Source organism: Typopeltis vanoorti, chromosome 21 (genome assembly GCF_054136105.1).
Source record: "Typopeltis vanoorti isolate ZY-2024b chromosome 21, IOZ_Tvanoo_1.0, whole genome shotgun sequence".
In the NCBI taxonomy this organism is placed as follows: domain Eukaryota; kingdom Metazoa; phylum Arthropoda; class Arachnida; order Uropygi; family Thelyphonidae; genus Typopeltis; species Typopeltis vanoorti.
This window is the reverse complement of record NC_143569.1, coordinates 72,378,394-72,401,653: the sequence shown is the minus strand read 5'-3', so window position 1 is coordinate 72,401,653 and position 23,260 is coordinate 72,378,394. Positions and strand designations below refer to the sequence as shown.

The window sequence follows — 23,260 nt, the reverse complement described above, 5'->3', positions numbered from 1 at the left end:
CCTGAATCACTTGGTGCTAAGTATGATACGATGAGAGAGCTGCACTGCAGTTCAGGTGGCTATATTCCTTACTGAAATGTCTCTCTGCATAATTTTCTGTAAGCACTGTTCATTTATTCATGAACTACATCCTTATGAAATTTGTAACTTTCGCCAGAAATGTATTGCAATTTAATTTGTATGAAATTTATAACACATTTTTTGTGTAATATAATTTATTAGTATTCTGACAATCAATTTATGTTCACATTTGGCTGTAGTCATGAAAATTTTTTCATATACCGGTAAAAAAATGTAGTTCATCCTTTACTTTTTGACATCAGTGTATGATGCTATTATTAAATTATATATTATTATTATTATTATTATTATTATTACTACTACTTGACACCTCCAGGGAGTCCCAGACTCATCGAGGGAGGTCACTTGCTCTACGACTCTCCGTCTTCAACACTCAATCCTCTAGCTACATCATCTACATCAATGGCATCTACTGTCCTCCACCACCACCGTACCCTCTGTATTTTCACAGACAATCGCAAACATCCATGCCCACTGCGGGATTCGAACCCCAGCCTTTTGGTTGGAGAGCAGATACGCTGCCCACTCAGCCAACCAGGGCCGGATTAGTATGTCATATATTAATATGATATACTAATAATATTATATATTATTATAACCTAATCCCAAGACTGTATTTACATTGAGATTCTGCAATATCCTAAGAATCTCTAATTCATCCACCTCTTTCCAATATCAGTCTCTACCACAGATGTCACAGCATTAACCTCACTTAGATGATATACCCTTGCAAAGTGATCACTTAGTAACTCGACTATTTTATTTGCTTCTTCACCATCAGTACTCATTAAAGTTGTTCTCTACAGTCATTCTTCCTCTTACTTGCCAAGTAACGAACGAACTCTTTGGGATTTCCTTTAGCTAGTTTCTTCTTATGAATTTGCCTTCCTTACTATGCTGGTCTTCTTTCTCTTTATATACCATCCACTTTTTTTTTTGCAGCTCATGCTCAATGATACTACTCTCCCATCTAACTCCTACCTGATTTACCCTCCGTACATTAAGTATACAACTTAATATTGCTCCTGTAACTATCTCTGATGCACTACTAACATCCTTCCCTTGTAGTTCCACATATACCACTTCTTGACAGAATATTCCTCATGTTTTGCAATCTCCCTAGATAAGACTGCTTGGTCACTTTCCTCAGTCAGAGGCAATTTGTCCACATTGGTATGGATGGCTCTTCTGATCCCGTAATCTGGTCCAATACTCTAACACTCCAAGTCCCCTCCATCACGTGTTGCCTCAAGTAATTATCCCTCAGTAGGTGTACAAATTTAATTTCCTTCCTATCATGTGAGCTTTCTTCCTTCCAGTCTGTATTTCCATAGTCAAAGTACCCCATAATAATCACTTGAGCTTCACTCATTATACTAATTTGCTAATGGATGTCTTCCTGGAACTCCCTGGCCTATAGCAGAAACCTACTGTATATTTTGTCTTATTGGCCTTAATCTCACCAGACTGCTTCAAATGAACAGCCACTCTCCTGACTTATCTCCTATTTTTTTGGCTTCAATTCATCTGCTATCATCAGCAGTGCACCTCCTGCCATCATATCTTCTCTATCCTCCCTGAAAATACTAAACCCTTCACATTCTCCCCTTGTAACTCCATCATCTGCTATTAGCTAATTTTCTCTAATGCCTATAACTTTTGGCAAGGTTGCACTAACCAATGTCAAAAACTTCTTGCTCTTGTTTCTGATACTTCTGGCATTGGTATATCTCTAGAATTAGAAACTGCAGCATCCCTTTAGGTCCCCAACCACTTTTACTTCCTGAATTGCCTACCCTATTTAATATTTTTTGCTTGACAGACTGGATTCTGCACTTTTTGGTCATTCACAAACTTAATTGCATTATGGGTTGGGTGCCTTAACATATATTCATCTGCATCCACTCTAATTGCTTAAGTTTAACTGAATTTGTACTTCAGCATGCTTGGCAAACAAATCTCTCGCTCTCTAGACACCTAACATCCAAACCATTCAGGTGCAGCCCATCAGCATTATATAGATCCTTCTTTCCATCAAACTTAGACCATAAGCCCACAAATTCTACACCATTCCTTCTGTGAATTGATTCGTTTGCTATCAGTGTCCTCCTCTTCAGTTTGCCTCTATCATAATGTGGTAGGAGATACAGTCTTCGCCTTCTCACTCTTCTTTTTTGCTTTGTCCAACAAATTTTTCACATCCTTCTACATAGAATACTTTCACCTCTCAGATCATTAGTGCCAACCAAGACAATTAGTTAAGATGAAAAGCCAAACGGCTATTTTTTTCTGGCGAGGTTGATATAAGTTAAGGGGATAAAAATCCCTTATTGTTTTTCAGCCAGTAAGCGAAATTAAGATCGAAAACTACGATCTGTAACGTTTCATGCCGACGAACTGTCAGCGTATCCAAGCGTAAGTGACCACTTGGTAGTGCCACACCACGGCAACTCGTTGCAAAGGTGGAGCAAGATCCCTCACTGTTCTTGATATTTTCTCATAATGCAAAACACACAGCTCTTAAGAGATGTAGTACTGTTTCACATTATGAGGAGAGGTCACTACCCAGACCGGTTTTTAAGACAATTAGTTCTTTTACCTTACCTTTCTGCATCTGTATGGCATGACTAATGTCATTAATTTATGTCCCAGGGAAACATGATTTTGTTATACTTTCATTAAGTACTCCTCTGGTCATAGTCTCCATACAATAATTTTCTCCTTATCTTGTTTGCATGATTTTAATTTTTATCTTGGATCACCTGCTTCTTTCTCTTCTTGGCCCTGCTAATTTCTTGCTGCTTCTGCAACTTTTCAATTTCGCACTTTGTTCTGTGAAGGAACAAAGTGTGAACATGTAAGTGCACTTTTTTTTTTAATGTCCATTTCGCTCTCTGATAATAACATTTTCTATTCTATCGTCAATACTACCTACTCTACTAACATTTGCTTTGTTCTTGCCACCTAACTGACACTTAATATGCAACCGCTTACCAGCTTCACTCTTCTCCCATGCATCCTTTCACTTTCATGATGAATACATCTCACACACACTGCACTGTACAAAATCACATAAATTCAAATCACCAAACATTGCTGCTATTGCTATATCGCACCTCACCCCGATATCAAGAATGTCGACAAACAAAATCTCAGCATTGCTTATGATGTTAAAGGCTTTTATGCCATTGTACAAGCTGTCTAGATTCTTGCACTAGCAAAGCTTTTGCATCCTTCTCTAATAAACTAAATTTCATTGCTGTTGTGACATTTTCTATGTAGGACAGATGGAATATTCTGGAGAGATTGTATATCAGAACATGCAAAATATGTTGAAAAGAAGAGGAGACATAGATCAGAATTAGCCTTTGACCCAATCAACACAGACTTTCAAAGAAATTTTAAGTCAGCTCCAGAAATGCTCCCCCCCCCCACATACACACACACAGTGTAACAGAAACCAAGGCTTAATACTGCACTAAGTTTGGTCTACATGTATTAAAAATTTGACATCAGTTGTCCTGGAATATGACATATTACATCACAGAACATGAGAACAATAACTAGTTTAAATTTTTGCATAATTATTCTTTCTAGTTTGTTTGTTTTTTTTAAATCAATTAATACAAGACTGTTGCTCCTGATGATGTTAGTGTGATATTTGGATTTAATTGTTATTTTAATGGGTCTTTTTACTAAATATATAATCTCCATATGGGCAATCAAAATAGCTGAGTAGCTATTTTGTGTATCTTTCTGGCATAGTTATCCATTGGACAGGAAAGTATGTTAAATAAAGGAGTGTTCTACTATCAATGTCTTGTTGGAACAGGGTTTGGAGGCTCTGTTAATAAGGGTTTTTATTATATCATATTGTTTGGAGTGGGGGGATATGATGTGAAAGTGTGTATGTGTCTATTCATGTTGATAGGTTTTCTATAAACTGAGAAAGAAAGAATGCCATTGAGAAGATGTGTGATTAGGTGTAGAAAATGCAGATTATTCATATTTTCTTATTCTGTAGTGAACTAGATGCTGGAATGCTCACTGTTGAGAGTCGAGTGTCTGAGCCATCTAGCCAAATGGAGAACATATCATCAATGTATCTTAGCCAAATAGAAAGTTTGAGATTGGCAGTATCATGAGTATGTTTTTTCAGAATGCTTCATGCAAAAATTGACTAGGGGAGAGCCTGTGGCTGTGCCCTCTGGTTATATATCGTGTCCTTCCAAATCAAGTAACTGGTATGGATGGAAAAAACTGAAGAGATCAAGTTACTTAAAGAGATCAGGAAATCAAAGATTAGCAAAACAAGTGTGAAACAGAATTGGCAAGAATAATACCAAGAGGAAGGCCAATATACAGATTCATTGATGCAATTAGAAGATCAAACTGTAAGCACTGATCATGTTATAGACCTGATAAGTAACAGATCAATTCATAAGAAAGCCACTGTTCAGAAATTAGTCATGAATTAATTGTACTCTGATGTATCTGGTATACTCCTCATCTATATATACCAGAAGATGATAGTGATGATTATGTATTTTATGAAAATATAAGTAGTACATTCTTTTGAGTATATATATATTTTATATAGTATTAGATATTTTCATAAAATATACCATGACGATCATTTTGTGGTATTTACATGAGGAGTGTAATATATATCAGAACATAATCCATGACTAGGTTCTGAATAGTGGCTTTCTTCCAGATCGCTCTGTTATTTATCAGATCTGTCATCTGATCAGTTTTTACAGTTAGATCTTTGAGTTGCATCATCAAATCTATATAATGACTTTCCTCTATATCTTTTCTGATTTTTGCTTCAGACTTGCTTTGCTAATCTTTCATTTCCCATTCTGATTAAATAACCATATGAAATAGCTATTCTATTCATTATTGAATATTAAGTTAATTTCTGATAACTTTGCCTCTAATGTGTTTCTGCCATTGATACCACTGTTGAGTACCTAATTTTTCTCTCAATCACCATATCTATATCCAATGTTTAGTTAATTCTTTTAGCAAATTATGGAGACAACTTCCATGTTTGAATAAAAACTTTAGTTTAATATAACTAAAATCTACATTCGATGTTTCGACCTTTATGTCAAGGTCATCTTCTGGAGCATACAACTATACACAGAAAACAAGCTACACTACAATCAAACTGGTTTGTTAAAGATACTGACCAACCGCTACAACAATTGTTGGCCTGACCTCTGGTGGGAAAAAAAAAATTATACATCAATGCTAGAGTCTTATTAATAGTGTTATCTGTTGGTTGTAGTGAATAAAAACTTTAGTTTAATATAACTAAAATCTACATTCGACATTTCGACCTTTATGTCGAGGTCATCTTCTGGAGCATACAACTATATGCTCCCATATAGTTGTATGCTCCATATTAATAGGACTCTAGTGTTGATGTATAATTTTTTTTTTTTTTCCTACCAGAGAGGTCAGGCCAACAATTGCTGTAGCGGTTGGTCAGTATCTTTAACAAACCAGTTTGATTGTAGTGTAGCTTGTTTTCTGTGTATAGTTGTATGCTCCAGAAGATGACCTTGACATAAAGGTCGAAACGTCGAATGTAGATTTTAGTTATATTAAACTAAAGTTTTTATTCAAACACGGTAGTTGTCTCCATAATTTTCAAAAATGCATTCGGATCACCGTGTAAGCTTAAAAGAAAGAATTAATTCTTTTAGATTTAATCCAATCCTCAGATCCATGATGGGTATTCTGAAAGTAATGCCTATGGCACACAGCACTTGGATTGTGCTGTGAATGGCCCGTCTTAAATCGTATCTAGTCTTGTTTTGTTCTTTATCTCTCTGCTAGTTTAGTATACAGTAATGGATGAGTTTTACAAGTGCCATATGCACAGTAATCACATTTTTGATGCATCAGAATACAAGTGCTATTGAAATTTGCTGCCTGTTATGATGTTTTATGGTGAAGCAACTGTAAATGCAAATACTGTACATCATTGCACATGAAGCTAACAATAATCATGAAGTGGATGGCCTGAAACTGCATTTGATGATTTTCATAAGCAGAAAGCTCAGCACTTAATCTGTGAAAATTGGCGAATAAGTCAGGATCACTAACACTGAATTAACAAGTCAACGAGATGAGAGATTTCTTTGGTTCAGGCTATTAAAGAGATAAATTTCAACTTGTGGAACATTCCTTCTTACAACTCACACTTGGCTCCATCAGAGTTTTGATTATTTTGTAAATTGAAAACACATTATAGAAGATATCCATTTTTAAAAATTTTACTGTGATGGCTTTAAAAATCTTATTACGCAGTGGAGAAGAAAATACACTGAAGAGGAGGGAGATTATTTTGAGAAATAGTGTATGAAAATAGAAACTTCAAACTAGCTTTTGTTTTTTTATTTCACTGATTTTATTTCATCATATCTCTTTTTGGATTGGAGTTATCACAATGAAGGCATTACTTTCAGAATGCCACTGATATGTTAAAGTTTATTTGAATTTCATTCTGCTTAATATTAGATTGGGCTTTTGGCTGATTTCTCCCTTGTTCTCTATATATTTATTCAGCTGGCTTCTAACCATATCAGTCTTACTTATTCTGTTCTCTCTTTCCATATTTAAATTATCTTAGTTAAAATATTAATCTGTTCTTCACTACTGAGAATGCATTTGTTGTTTTCAGTTTTCTTGCCTATTTTCTTTTCATATTTTAACCTTTTTATTGAGCATTTTCATATAAAATTTATCACAGAAGTTATTTAATTTGGTTCAAGATGCTACCTTGTAGCAAATTTATTTAAGAGTATAATGCTGTTTACACAGACCAAAGAACTAAGCTCTCTAATTTGAAGTGATAAAGCAATGTTCATGTAAATATTGCTTTATCACTCTCTCTCAGGCTCATGATGGCTGAAATGTTTGATGAAATTTGGTATTGGGAATCTACTAATATTTATCAGCAAAGTTTGATTTCTGGTGTGCATTGTTCATTTGGAATTCCACTTTGTAATATGTATCGATTTGACTTTGTGTTAAAAGAAATTCTATATATAATTAATATAATATAATATTAACATGGTAATAAAACAGATTATATATATCAGTTTATCAGAGTCCAGTGTTATAATCTGTTGTGCTGAACCATACAAGTAATTCTGAAAATTGGATAAAAAGTATTGATAATGTTAGCCTCATCCATAGAGTGATTGAAATGTGTAGTGCATTTATAACAGTTGGAATATTAGTTAGAAAACCAGGAACTCTGTTCTTGAGAAATCAAATATGTTTGTTTGTCACTTCATGTCTTATATAATGGTGGCAGTATTATACCAGATAATGAAAATTATGAATGAACTAACTGGCTAAGTTTATGGTGAAATTTTTTTTTATACTGCAGTGTTTTAATGAGTGACTCAAAGCATGATTCTGGAGCTGTATATTTTTGAAGTGTATAATTTAATAATATAAAACTAAATAAATAATTTATGATTGCTTTCATTCTGCCTTTGCAGACCAACATTTTTACTCTACGGTTATGGATATCAAGTCTTTTACATACAAAAAACTTGTCTTAGGATATGGACCAAACAAGGCTAGCACAGTAAGTAATTGGTATTAGCAAAATCAGCATTATGGCCTTTTTTAAATTCTCATACAATTGCTGAACATGCCAAATTTTCTAATTTTATAGGTCACAATTTATTGGAGGCCTTCAGAAAAGCGGTTTCACCTGGCATTTGGAGTGGTGGGGCAAACTGCTTCTGCCAGCAATCCACACACAATTGTAGCTGCACAGCTACAGCATGAATTTAACCAACACCATTCTGTTGCAGCTTTGATACAGGTATATAATTATACACTAAAATGTTTAACATTCCCATATGTTTATTATATTTCCTTTTTTTTTTATATAATTTGGCTTAAATGATAAATATATCAGATGGTTTACTTGAGTATCTACTTGGACAAATAAATAATAAATTACATGATAACCACAGTAATTAACTTTAATGAAATAAAGGTACAAATGTTTTGTACTGAAATTAACAGAACATCATCAGTGTAGACAACAAGCAATTCAAAGGAATGGAATACAAAGTACATAACAGTCGGTGGATTACCAATTAAAAACTTTGTCGCGTGCTAGAAATTAATATCTAGCAACTAACATCTGAATCGAAATGATTGTCTCTCTCTCCCAAAAGTTTGGGAGATTCTTATCTTATGTAACCATCAAAGAAATGGTTTTTAAGAATTATTTAATAATATTTTATTAATATTAATTTCTAGCACACGGCAACAGTTTTTAATTGATAATACACCGACTATTATGTACTTTGTATTCCATTCCTTTGAATTGCTTGTTGTCTACACTGATGATGTACTGTTAATTTCAGTGTGAAATATTTGTACCTTTATTTCATTAAAGTTAATTACAGTGGTTATCGTGTAATTTATTATTTATAGTTATGCCACAGGTACCTTTAAAGATTAGATCTACTTGGACTGTTTGCACAGTAGCATTTCATGTGCATATAGCTCTACTAACCCATAATCTCCTTGCCATTCTGCAGAGAATAAGAAATATGACAGAACTCAGTTCTGCCTTATTTCTTGAAAAAAACATTTATCCATCTACTTTTATTTTCAAACAACAATGTTAGAAAAAATAACTTTCAGCACTTTAATGTCGCAAAAGTTGCACCACAATAACCAAAAACCAGATTTTCTTTTCTTTAGGCATCATTAAGCTTAAACTGAAGTAATATAATTATTACTGTTTCAATTATGGCAAGTTTTTTCATCCTTGTTTGGCTTAGACAATAAGACAGATGTCTTTTTTTTTATTTTAAAAAATGCCATTTTTTTTAAATATCAACTAAAACATGAGAGATTGAAAAGTGTGTGGGCATGCGCATACACACACACACACACACACACATTTGCATTATTCCCAATGGAGAATGATAAGAAAATCACTATTTAAAACATTGACGCAGCACACTGTGAATCAAATTTATCGTCTGTTAGCAGAGATAGAGTGTGAGCAAAAGTGGTTAGAGAGAAAGAAGAAGAAATCTGTTGTTTCTTGAATTGCTGGAGATTTATTTGGGTAAAAACGGTTGGGAGAGCTTTTTTTCAAAAATAATGGAAGACGATGGAATTAAAGAGAAGGAGAAGAAGTTATTTCAATAATATTGAAGATGAACTGATGGATGTTAACCATCAGTTACTAATGTTTTTGCATGTTGAAGACAAATGGAGAAGTGATAGTGGCTAATTTGGCAGAGCAGCACCCAGCTGAAAATACCTAGACAAAGTATAATGCAGGAACAGTTCCTCTGAGAAGGGGAAATTCTGTGAAAGTGAAATCATCTATTAAGCAGGTTGTCCCCTTCCATCTCACATTCTGAGGGAAATTTTTGATGCACTATCCCAAATCTGAGAATGGTATTCTAAGGTTTGGGCATCTTTGGGATTTATATAATATTAGGAATTGTCACAGTTGAGAAATAATGAACATAAAAGGAATACAAACTTTTTTGGAGGCTGAGAGACATAGATGTAATGATCCTGATTGAGAGTATGAATTTTATTAGCATTAATGGGAAGTAAGATTTTTCTTATGAGAAATGAAACAGGATCATGTTTTGATAGTGTTGGCATTCATTGCATTATTCCTAATGGAAAATTATAAGAAAATCACTATTTAAAACATTATTGACAGCACATTGTGAATCAGATTTATGGTCAGTGAGCAGACATAGAGTGAATGAAAGAAGATAGAGAGGCCTTTTCAAGGACCCAATTGAATATACTGGAAACATCAACAGTGACCACAATAATTTTTTCCAAATCTTTTCATTTATATCCAAAGGAGACTATGGTTAGTATCTGCTGTGGAATGAGAACAGCAGAATTTATGTTAGGTTAGGTCATTGGTGATTAATTGTGGGCCTCGTTGTTTCTAGTAAGGAAGTTGGCCGGTGATGTTGATCTACTCCATTGTTTTCAAGAGAATTGAGGTGATTGAACATTGGGACTTTACGTTGATCGCCAACTTTTTAGGATAAAATAAATTCTACGTGATGATACAGCATTCCCCCTTTTTACGGGAGTTCATGGTACCATCTAGTCCCCCCCCAAAAAAAAAAAATTTATCCAGGCTCCGGAACCGGGCATAGGCTGACGAATCAGACCTATGGCTGGGTCAGTATTCCTGACTGTAATTCGTGTGTGTCCTCAGACCAGTTTGCCTGCTTGCAGGATGAGAAAACACCAGATAACTGGCGGAAAAACCCTGCTGTCCACACCCAAGATGGGTAACTTGGCTATGGCTGAGGAAGATCCTTGAGCTCCTCATATCGTTGACGGGAATTGAACCTAGGACACTCCTTCCCCAGGCATATGGTTGCGAAGCGCAAAGCCACTAGGCTAACTGCATAGACTTTTTAGGGATGGATTGGATATAGTCATACTTCCATGTTGTTGGGTAGATACTAGATGAATATGGCAGTTAAATAGATGCTATATGATGTGTTAATTCTGGAGTATAAATTTTGACCACAACTGTGTGTGTGTGGGGGGGGGGGGGGGACAGTTACTATCTGAAATTGTTGACTTATTGGTATTCAGACTAATTGAGGACATTTTCTGATGCCTTTCTGGCTCAAGATCAAAGGAGGCATAAAGCAGAATGTTTCTGCTATATAATGAAAGGTAATTTGCCTTGCTTGTCTGTATAAAAGTTGAAGGAGGAGACTGATGACAAGGGATTAGCATTATCTTTTGGTGCTATTATGCAAAGGACCAGTTGGTTCAGTGATTCATCTTCCATTTGAGAAAAAGGGGATAATCCTGGCTTTCCACTTCTAAGTGCAGTCATTGTCTGCAGGTCAGTGGGTGTCAATGTGTGGCTCCATGGTGGATGGGGACTCCAGTAACAAACAAAAAATCTCTTTAGTATGAATCCTTCATCCTAAAATATTTCACAGTCCCTAACAAGGTCCTAACCAAGTACTGAGACTGTAAATACATCATTCGATCACAGACGTAAGAAACAAAAGATGTGATATCAGTATAAATGTACCAGTGTTTCTGATCATCCATGCGACAGGTGAAAAGCCAATAGGGAGAATGTCACCCTTCTTTATTCAGAAGGGTTTAGGACTGGCAGAATCTCCAAAACAGTGAAGAAACTACATTCTGATGATATCTTTGTGAAAACATCTAGTTAGCAACACCCAGAAGAATTACCAAGGGCTACATCAGTGGGTGGAAAACCAGTTACAGTGACACCTCATAAAACACTAAACTTTTCTAGGAGTCATATCAGAATCGGATTTCCTTGCTGTTCCAGATGAGGAGATATGTTCAGAGCTTAAAGATCAGGGAGTGACAGGTATGAGGCACATCTTGATGTGTAAAGATGGCCATCTTGTTCTAACCAGGAACATCATTCTTACTTTTGATACACCTAAACTTCCAACATCTGTAAAAGCAGGGTATCTCAACTATCTTGTTAGGCTGTACATCCTTAATCCACTGAGATACTTTAAATGTCAGAAATACAGACATGTCCAAACTACCTGTTGTGTCTCCTACCTATGTCTGATGTGGTAAAGAGTGTGATGATAAATCTTGCTCTGTAAAGAGGGTTAAATGTGTTAACTGTCAGGAAGATCATGCAGCTTACTCTTATATATATCAGAAGTGGAAGAATGAAAAAGAAATACAAAAGATTAAAACAGAACAAAATATATCAGGGTGCAAAAGAGAAGTTAGCCACCACTACTATACCTATACTGAAATATTATGCTCAGATGGTAGCAGTTAAAAAAATAACAATAGCAACTCAAACTCGTGTGTATTCTATCATCTGATAATTTCAAGTGGTGTGGAGTACATCAATTGGACAACCTAAGGTCTCATTCCTGAAAAAACTCTAAAAATGATCCTATTCCATGAGAACCTACTTGGCAAAAAAATTATGGCAAGGATATCACTTAAAGGTAAACCACCAGACACCTCCACAGAAAAAATGAATAATTAGGTATCCAATTAGGGGTGCTTAAGGGTCGAAGCTGTATAACTGAGAGGAGACCTCCACATAGCCTTTAAAGGAAAGCGGAGAACCGATTGAGAAGAATTGTAGAAAAAAAGCTGGGTGAAGAACAAGCTGGATTCAGGCCAAATAGAGGCTGTCAGGATCAGATCTTCACTTTACGACAAATAGTCGAGAATGCATGGGAATATAACAAAGATCTGTATTTAAGTTTTGTCGATTTAGAAAAGGCATATAACATGGTGCCAAGAGAGAAGCTGTTCAATACGCTACAGTTATATGGTGTCAATGTGTATTATATCAAGCAATACTCAGTCTTTATTTGAATTGTAAGTCAGCAGTTAGAATTGAAGGAAGTGCAGGAAGATGGTTTAATGATAAATCTGGTGTGAGACAAGGATGTACATTATCCCCTCTGTTATTCATTATCTATATGGATCACATTATGAAGGAAAGTGGTATTAAACATGATATCAAAATTGGAGATGTTAATGTCAGCTCTTAACTTTATGTGGATGATGTTATACTTCTGAATAAATCCGCTACAAGTCTGCAAGATTCTCTGACTAAATTGAATAACTGTTGTAATAGATATGGTATGAAGGTCAGCAATAAAAAGACAAAGACAATGATAATTGGCAGAATCATTGAAAATGTCAACTGTGTTGTGAATGGAGAACCTGTGGAACAAGTAAAACATTTCAGCTACTTAGTCACGATTTTTAGTGAAGATGGTAAATTCAGTATAGAAATAGACAACAGAATCAGCAAAGCTGGTAGGGTGGGAAGTCAATTGAATAAATTCATATGGAATAAGAGAGAAATTAGTCAGAACACTAAATTAGCTGTATAGAAGACAGTGTTCAAATGAGTTTTAACTTATGGATCTGAGAGCTGAGTCAGAAGCAAAACACTTGACCAAAGACTAGAGACCGCAGATATGAGAATCCTGAGAAAGATTAGAGCCATGAACTGATGGCATCAATGGCAATATCATATTAAAAACGAGGATATTAGGGAAGAACTTGACATTGTCAATATCCAGGAATGTGTTAGCAGAGCTAATCTCAGGTGGTATGGTCACTTAAACAGAATGGGAGAGGAAAGATTAGCAAAACAAGTGTTCTCTGCCAGGTTGGCAGCAAAACGACCCAGAGGAAGACCAAGATATAGGTGGATTGATACGATGTATAGGATCTGATAATGTTGGAGTCTTGACAAATTACAGACTGATTTGGAGGAAAATTGTAGATAGGAAGTTAGTAATGATGTAATTTTTTTCATGTAGTACTATCATATCCTGTACACCCCTTGAGGGTACATGGTACGAATTTGATGATGATGAGGTATCCAATGAAATTAAATTAAATTTATCAAATGATCCTCATCAGATAATATACTGAACTTTTTTTTCCAGAGAAAGAGATGGACACTGGCCATCCATACTTCCCAAAATCATTAGACAAATATAAACCTTATGAGGGTAAACCCTTAGACTCTTGGAAATTGGATAAATCTACAAAACCAAAACGATAGGAAAATTTATACTGTGGAACCGTCGTTTTGCTAAAATATCAATTCTATCAAGATTATGCTGCAGAAACACAAGTCTTTCTCTCTCTGTTTGCAAGAAACATATAAAACCCAGTGAGGACCTGGTCTTAAGGAATTTCACTGTTGTTCATAAGGACAGAAACTGGAGATGACCTGTTCACAGTGGTGTAGATATCCTTGTAGGTTAGTTGTATACTCTTTCCATCATGTCCAGCTTAATACTGCTCTGGAAGCAACAGCGATTTGCCTGTACACAGGATTTCTTATTACAGTATGTTCCATATATTTACCATTGGTTTATGAGTTAAATGATATCAAACTTGATAATCTTATATTGCAATTGTCTCATCCCTTACTTCTCATGGGTTACTTTAATGGACACAACACTCTGTGGAGTAGTATGAACCCAAACGGATGAGTACATATAATTGAGTGAATGCTTGACAATCATTGATCTCTCCCTTCTTAACAAATTTTACACTAGGTTGTCCACACATGCAGAAATTGCCAATGGGAACCATCTTGGACCATTTCTGCATTGGACAGTTGCATTTTCGCAAAGCTTATACAACATGTTTAAGTTAAGGGGTATTACATCCCATATTGTTTCTTAGCCGAATAAGAAACTCAAAAGAGTTTCATGCCGAATATAGAAATTATATAGAGTTCGGCAATTCCAAGCATAAGCAAATACCTGGATAGCAGCAACTGACCCTACTATCCAGGTATTTGCTTATGCTTGGAATCGCCGAACTTTATATGATTTCTATATTCGGCATGAAACTCTTTTGAGTTTCTTATTCGGCTAAGAAACAATATGGGATGTAATATCCTTTAACTTAAACAAGTTATATGTCGCCGAATTGAAGCCTTTGGCTCTTCATATATTTAGTAGCTTATACACCATATTAATTGCAACTATTTCAGTAGAAGTTTATTTGTAAAATTGGCATTTATGGAATGTCATCATCATCATCAAATTCCTGATATATATACCCTCAAGAGGTGTACAGGATACAATAGTACTACATGAAAAATTTACATCAAACTACTAACTACATATCTACAATTTTCCTCCAAACTAATCTGTTATCTGTCAAGACTCCAATATTATCAGATCTTATATTTCTGTCTTCTAAGGCACTTTTTTACTGTATCATTCCACCTATATCTTGGCCTTCCTCTGGGTCTTTTCCCTTACACCCTGGCAGAGAACACTTGTGTTGCTAATCTTTCCTCTCCCATTCTGTTTAAGTGATCATACCACCTGAGATTAGCTCTGCTAATGCATTCCTGGATGCTGACAATGTCAAGTTCTTTCCTAATATGCTCTTTTTTATATGATATTGCCATTGATGCCATCTGTTCATGCTCCTAATCTTTCTCAGGACTCATATCGGTGGTCTCTAGTCTTAGGTCAAGTGTTTTACTTCTGACCCAGCTCTCAGATCCCTAAGTTAAAATCGGTTTGAACACTATCTTGTTTACAGCTAATTTAGTGTTTTCGCTCATTTCTCTCTTACTCTATATAAATTTAAGCTGACCTCCTACCATATCAGCTTTGTTGATTCTGTTGTCTATTTCCATATTTGACTTACCATCTTCACTAAAAATCATGCCTAAGTAGCTGAAATGTTTTACTTGTTCAGTAGGTTCTCCATTCACAATGCAGCTGATTTTTTCATTGTCTTTTTAATGCTGATCTTCATACCATATCTGTCATAACAGTTATTCAATTCAGTCAGGGAATCTTGCATACTTTTAGTGGATTTATTTAGAAGTACAACATCATCTGCATAAAGCAAAGAGCTGAGAATTACATCTCCAATTTTGGTATCAGGTTTAATACCACTTCATAATGTGATCCATATAGATAATGTACATCCTTATATGACATCAGATTTAACATGAAACCACCTTCCTGTACTTCCTTCAATTCTAACTGCTGACTTCCAACTCAAATAAAGACTATTGCTTGATATAATGCTCCATTGACACATGATAACTGTATTGTATTGAATAGCTTCTCTCTTGGCAATTTGTCATATGCCTTTTCAAAATCGACAAAACTTAAATACGGATCTTTCTTATATTCCCATGATTTCTCAACTGTCTATCGTAAAGTAAAAATCTGATCCTGATAGCCTCTATTTCGCCTGAATCCAACTTGTTGTTCACCAAGCTTCTCTGTCACCATCCTTCTCAACCTTTTCTCAAGTATACTTATATATTCACCGATACATTTCACTGAGTCTTCCTCATAAGGAACACTCTGTGAAATACCTTGTAATTCTCACATTGTTTTATTTCCCTTTTTATATATGGATACTATGAGAGCTCTACTCCAATCATCTGAAATTCGTCCCTCTGTCCAGATTTTTGAACTATGCAATGCAGCCACTGCATAGTTCAGAAGGCCTGTTCAGAAAGACTTTTATACCTCCATACTTTAGCGTTTGTGGTCAAATATATCATCTACTCCGGCTGCCTTTCAACATTTCGGGCTTTTGATAGTTTTTCTATTTCAAGTATGGATATGTATTCTTGACTGTCTGCCTAGTCAGTGTTTTTTACCACTGTGCTGTCATCACTGCAATTTTTCAAAGTAATTACTCCATACTTCAAGGATATCTTTTTCTCCTGTTTTCATTTCACCTTTATCATCTCTAATTCCTTTTACAACACTCTTTCCTCCATTCCTAAGCTTCTTCAACAACCTCCAGAATATCTTGTCACCTTCTTGATTTTTATTTTCTATGTTCTTACCAAAGTCCTTCCATGACTTTTCTTTAGCCAGTTTTACACAGTGTTAGCTTTCTTACATTTGTCTCTGTATTCTCTGAGAGCACAAGCTGACTTATTTGCCAGTAATTTTTGATATGCTTTTTTCTTTTCCTTCACTGCCTCTTTAACTTCCTGTGTCCACCATGGAGTTCTGATTTTTCTATCCTTGCAGACAACCTCACCACATGCCTCTCTGGCTGAATTAATCAAGGTTTTCTTCAAGACTTACCACTGAATATCTAAAGTTTGTTTCCTGTTCTCAAACTCTTTTATTTTTTTCTTCAATAATCTCTGTGTATTTTAGTCTACAGTTCACATCTGAGAGCTGCTCAACTTTTATTCGCTTTAAAACTTTCTTACATGTTATTCTTTTCAATATGAAATTCAATTTTATCCTGCTCAAGACTAAATAGTGATCACTTCCAATTTCAAATCCTCTGTACACTCTAGTGTCCTGCACCAAGGAGAAAACATCCCTATCAAAATAACACAGTCAATGAGATGTTTCTTATTCCTTGCCTCTTCTCTCCATGTGAATTTGTGCACATTTTTATGTTGGACATTATGTTAGTAATAACCAGTCCATGTCCTGAACAGAAATCCAACAGGTATTTGCCATTATTATTAGCTTTGCTCTTTTCTCTAAATTTTCCCAAAATATTTTTGTATGTCTGACAATCATTTCCTACTTTGCTATTTTGATCCCCAACAAGGACCAGCTTTTCCATTTTCATTGTGTTAGTCGCTTTTTCTAAAGCCTCAAAAAATTCCTCCAATTCTACCTTAGTAGAAACTTTTGTTGCACCATAGGCAGAAATAAGTCTCATTCTCCAGTTCCCCATTCTGATATTTGCCCACATCACTCTACTTGAGACTGCCTGCCATTCAATAAGATTAACCTCATATTTAGTGTTGACTGCTATAGCTAGTCCTTCTTTTCCTTGATTGTCATTGCCTGAATATAACCTTTGTATTTATTGCTCAGAAACATCTCACCAGCTTTTGCCTTTTTTTGTTTCAGTCACCCCTATTATGTCGATCTGGTACTTATCTAATTCCTCAGCTAACTCCATTTCTTTGCCATTCAGGCTTCTTATGTTGATAGTACTGATCTTGAGCTCTGTTGATGTTGAGTTGGGGTGTGTTTCAGGATTTGTTCCAGTAGCTGACTATTCGCTGTTTGTCCTCATTCCCTGGCAAAAACAATGGGGGAGGCTTGTTTAACTGGGCACTGTCCTAGTCAGCATTAAATTCTCTCATGTTGTACCATCATTTTATATTGTGGTTTAAGCCAATAAGAATATAATTTCGTCGGCTAAATCCCTAATTGCTAGCTTATCGTCGTTTGTTCAGTATCCAGGTAGATATCTAACAGGGTGCACCACTAGAAGGTGAGGATTGGACATTAATGCCGAGAACCCTGATTGGTTCCCCTGCATTCCTTTAAAGGCTGTGTGGAGGTCTCTTCTCAGTTATGTAGCTTTGACCCGAATTGGGTACCTTATACCACAAGTAGATGACAATGATCCCAACAGACGCTTACATTTCCAGCAAGATGGAGTACCTCCTCATTACCTGACAGATTTAAAGTCATAAACTCAACACCCGGTTTCCAGGCAGATGGACTGGTGATGGGGCCTTTAGTATGGCCATTGCATTCCTTCAACCTTATATCATTGGATTTTTTCTTGTGGGGCTTTTGCAAAAGATCGAGTGGTTGTATCACCACTATCAGCCAGTTTGGATGAGTAGTGTTCCAGAATTACTGCTGCCATTGGTGTAGCTATGCCAGATATGCTCTGCTGCATGTAGCAGGAAATTGATTACAGGTGGGATGTCTACAAAATTACTGCAGGTAGTCATATCAAACTTTAACTATTTGTGTTGAAACTTCAAGTGTTACGCTACATATAAACATTGTTCATCTATAACTATTTACCCTCTATTGTCATTTGAAGTTGTATATCCCCTTTTGAAAGACCCTGTATCTTACTTGGAACATTAAGCACAGAAATCTCTGTATAATTCTCATTATCAGTTTTCCTACTTTTTTATATATTCAAATTGATAATTGTGTAATATCTCCCACGGGAAAAATTTAACTTTGTTTAATTTTTGCAATCGATTTTCCATTTTTTTCTCTCAATATTTAGTGATATTTAAAATATAATGTACTGAATAGAATGTTACTGTAAAAGTGCATGTACATTGACTGTATGTAAAGCTGTAAGTAGGGATTATGCCAGATTAGCAATGACGAAACACCAACCAAAGGTTGCAGGATCAACCGATGTTGACCAAACGGACAGAAATGACATCATCGTTAAAGGCTAATCCCGAAAAGACAGCATAGAGAACAAAGAGCAACATTTTGTATAAAGGAGATTGTGATTCTTGGCTCAGGGCATTTTTTCTGCTTGTCGCTGAGGCGTTTACCTTCCCGTTGCTGAGGCTTTTACCTTCTCATCACTGAGGCTTTTACCTTCTCATTGCTGAGGCTTTTGGTCTTCCCATTATTGAGGCCTTTCGTCGCTGAGGCTCTTCTCCCATTGTGGGTCTTCTACTCGTTGAGCGCTATAGGATATCCAGATCGCAGCAGGCTGTTTCCCTCGTTGATAGCTCTCAAGGCTTAGTCTCCAGATAGAGAGCAGTTACACGCAAGCCTCGTGGTAACTATGACTGGTTCGATGGAGGAAAGTTCTACAAAAAACTGCCTGTGATGTTCAAGCAACATGGAAGTTAACCAGAAAGAAGACGTAGATATCCTGATGAAGTATGCTGCAATTTGTTTGAACTCTTTATTCATGATAAAATTGTAAGTAGGCAATGTTTTTGTAGTTGTTATGAAAATGTTTCTCGGAGTTGTGAATGTGCTTACAAAGAATCATTTGTAAACAGGCACTAACTAAGTCGCTAAGTTTTGTGGGAAGATTATTTATTGACTTGTTTATTTAGATTATATATGTGTACTTAGTTGTAATATTGGGAGCTGTACTATTAAGAATTTGTATGCAGTCAGGCAACTTTTAATTTAGTATTTGGGGGAAGAATTTATTAACCTATTTATGCCTGTGAACAAGTGTGTGCACTGTGAGTTTGTCATATAATTTGCATTACCTGCTTGTAAAAGGGTTAAGTGAAATAATTTCATAGTATCTCGTGTGTAATGTACTTCTTGTAGTTATAAAGTAAAACAAATGGTTTTGCTTTATAACTACCTGGCCTGTTCTTTAACTAATGCACTATCTCCAAAAAAAAATGTGAACCTGTGGGCATAATAAGGTACGAATGGTCACGACTTGCATATAGAGAATTTGGATATGTATTTAGTGATTAATTCCTGTTTTTCCCTCACCCTAACTTTCAAAATATTTACTCAAATTGGATGGCACAGTCGAAAATAAAATAATTTTTCTAATTTGATTTGTATGAGAGTGGGGCACTGCATACATAAAATATACTTATAACACAAAGTTTGTTTAATAGTGGGAGGGGGGGGCAGAAATTGGTCATGGCAGGATTAACTTTGAGAAGTTTTGCAGTTGATAGTCTTAACTTAGTGAAGTTGAACAAAGTAAAGCAAATTTAAGACAAAGACAAATAATAAGTTATGATAAATAGTTAAGTTAATATTTAACAAAGGTGCAGCAGCCATCTAAATTATATATTTTGTTTAATCCTTGATCCAAGTGTAAGCAGACAAAGTTTGCACCAGAAGTATCTTCAGGACTGAGGCAACTCGTGGCAAAGGTGGTATAACTTCTCATCACTTTCCTTAGTAACTCCCTTTCCTTAAGAAAAAAGAAAAGTAATGCAGAAGTCATACTTTCTTATATGAGTTGTCAAAAGGTGTCTCACCTTATTATTGGAAGTTTTTTTGCTTATTCCATTTGGTTATACAAGAAATTATATACTTAGTTAATCCAAGTGTAAGCAAACAAAGTTTGCGCCTGAAGTATTATCAGGACAGGGGCAACTCATGGCAAAGGTGGTATAACTTCTCATCACTTCTTTAGTATCCCAAAATGCAAAGCACATCTCCTTGTGGACATGTATAATGCCTGGTCTGGATAATAACCATCATGGAGATGGTCATTATCCAGACCAGTTTCGACCTTTATTGAGGTCTCTTCGGTGGGAGCCAGACCCAGAGGTGATACCAAGGTTGAAGCAATGCAGAAGTCATATTTCCATATGCCAGTTTCCAAAAGGTGTCACACCTTATTATTAAATTACTCTGGATTAGAGAAAGATGTTGGAAGTTTTTTCCCACTTGGTTAGACTATGAATTATATATTTAGTTTAATCCTTTATCCAAGTGTAATATGTCTAGTATGCAAAGAGGCTTTATAACTGCATTTCAACTGATGGTGATCACTTGGCCAGTCTCAATTGGAGGCAGCAGAGTTTTTTCATTTTGCGCATAAGGAAAGTGGCAAGTCAAACACATGCACAATTTACTGCCAGAATTTTCAACAGGTATAAAGCTAACCACTTTATCATAATAAACTCAAGGTTAGGAAAGCAAGGAAATTAAATTTTTCATTAGTCAAAAACGCCCATAAGTACCAATTATGATGATAATCAGTGGTCTTAATATCAAAATTCCGAAATATAATTTGAAAACTGATTTCAAATTTTATATATAGTGGATTTCAGCTAATTGGGTTACATTGGAAGTAGCATAAGATGGTCCAATTAAGCAGCTTTCCCAATTAAATAAATGAAGTTACATCAAGAGTTTAAAAGGTGTCTGTATAAGACAAATTTAGACACTCTTTTCATTTAGTGCATATCTAAATTACTGACTTATAGATAAACTTAAAAACTAATTAGAATAAAAAGCCAAAAGGCTAGTTTTCTGGCAATTGAATAGATATTAAATGGATAAGAATCCTATATTTTTATATAGCCAGTAAGTGAAACTCGAGATCGATAGTTTTTTTTTTCAATGCCGATAGTTTTTCGGCATTGAAACTCATAGATCGTAGTTATCGATCTCGAGTTTCACTTACTGGCTATATAAAAATATAGGATTCTTATCCATTTAATATCTATTCAATTGGCAGAAAACTAGCCTTTTGGCTTTTTATTCTAATTACATAATACAAGCACACCTTTATGGCATTTGTATAGTGAAGGTATGTAAGTTCTTTTCACTAAGTTTTGATATTTTCTAGGTCTACCTACTCACTGATGAGACCTCAAAAAGGGTTGAAACCGGTCTGGGTAGTGACCTCCCCTCATAATGTAATGACAGTATTACATCTCCTAGGAGCTGTGTCTTACATTATGAGAGAATATCAAGAATAGTGAGGGAGCTTGCTCCACCTTTGCTTCGAATTGCCTTCGCCGATAGTTTTTCGGCATTGAAACTCATAGATCGTAGTTATCGATCTCGAGTTTCACTTACTGGCTATATAAAAATATAGGATTCTTATCCATTTAATAAAACTTAAAAACTATTTGCTATAAAAATATTTTTATTTATATACATACTAAACATGCATGCAGTTCTTAGCAGTTAATGCCATTCTTTAGGAATTTAATGAGCATAGCCTGCCAGTGTTTTTGTTGACTGCAGTTAAAGAAAATAAGCACAGGTGTCTAGTGCAGATATGGCACTGCTTAAACAACTTGGGAGTACTGTCCTCATCACTTTCTTGTTCTTCTGATGTTTACTGCAATTTCTTCCTCAGAATCTCATTTTCATTAAATTATTGAAGACTGCCATCAATGGATGAAGTGCTTCTTATTTCCTCACTAACTATCAGCCATAAACTGCATTGCTAGTAAAAGATTAACTTTTGTACTGATCTCCTTAGCAGTTGTCAAGAACCTGTAAAATTTTTCTTGATTTCCATTGTCATTCACATGGTACTGAACTGGTGAACTCTCCATTCTAATTCTTTAAAGCATTGATGCCCAATATTATCAAGAAGAGGGTGTTCCTGAAGGCTCTAAGTGTAACTCTATTTGCTGTCAAAGTTAATTAGTCACTCAAGCTTCCTTCCACTGTACGCAATGCTCCTTATGTCTAACTTCACAATTTACTGTCAGCAATATGAGGATAATCGAAGGACAACTTCAACAAGCAATCAGTCATATCTCTTCATCAGCTCTTAGTAATGGGTTCATGTTTTCAGCAGAAAAAATTATGTACACTTCTGCTGAAAATGTATCTTTCACTCAGATCTTGCTTTTACAAAACATAATTCCAGTAACAACAGAGACTAAGTTTGTGGGCTCATCTTTGAGACAGAAATCTTGCATTTCTTACACATATTCATCAAGTTAAGGATAAGTGCAAAAAAAACCCATTGAATATCCTTCATACTCTATCTTCTACTGGGGGGGCTAATTGATGTTCCTTGCTCTGCACCTCTATTGTGCACTTGTATAGTCAAACCTCATTATGGATCCCAGGTTTACAGTTCTGTAAGGGAGAATGTGCTTCAATGGTCAGACCCTGTCCATCATCAGGGTATACGAATAGCTACTGGTGCTTTTCACACATTGCCATTTAAAGTCTTTTTGTTGAAACAAATGAACCTGCTATATTGCTTAGATGAAAACAGTTATCTCTTAATTATGTACTAAAAATAGTCTCTTCCAGAGCAACCTGCATGACTAATATTGTTTCTCTCTGTGGTAAGCTCAACATCACACATGTCTGACTACACACTGATGAATGTGTTAATGAGATTATACAAGCTGTTGTCATGAATATTGACAGCATTACCTGCACCAAACATAATATCA

General features: G+C 35.5%; 1 protein-coding gene across 2 annotated transcripts in view; it reads left to right on the top strand.

Annotated features, from left to right (window-relative positions):
• MED14 (mediator complex subunit 14) overlaps positions 1 to 23,260 on the top strand; it is a 429,754-nt gene that overhangs the window by 286,488 nt on the left and 120,006 nt on the right. For both annotated transcript variants that reach the window (XM_090411452.1, XM_090411451.1), the window contains exons 23-24: positions 7,608 to 7,696; positions 7,787 to 7,939. In XM_090411452.1, coding sequence (XP_090267578.1) covers positions 7,608 to 7,696; positions 7,787 to 7,939 — 242 coding nt within the window. The remainder of the gene's footprint in view (positions 1 to 7,607; positions 7,697 to 7,786; positions 7,940 to 23,260) is intronic.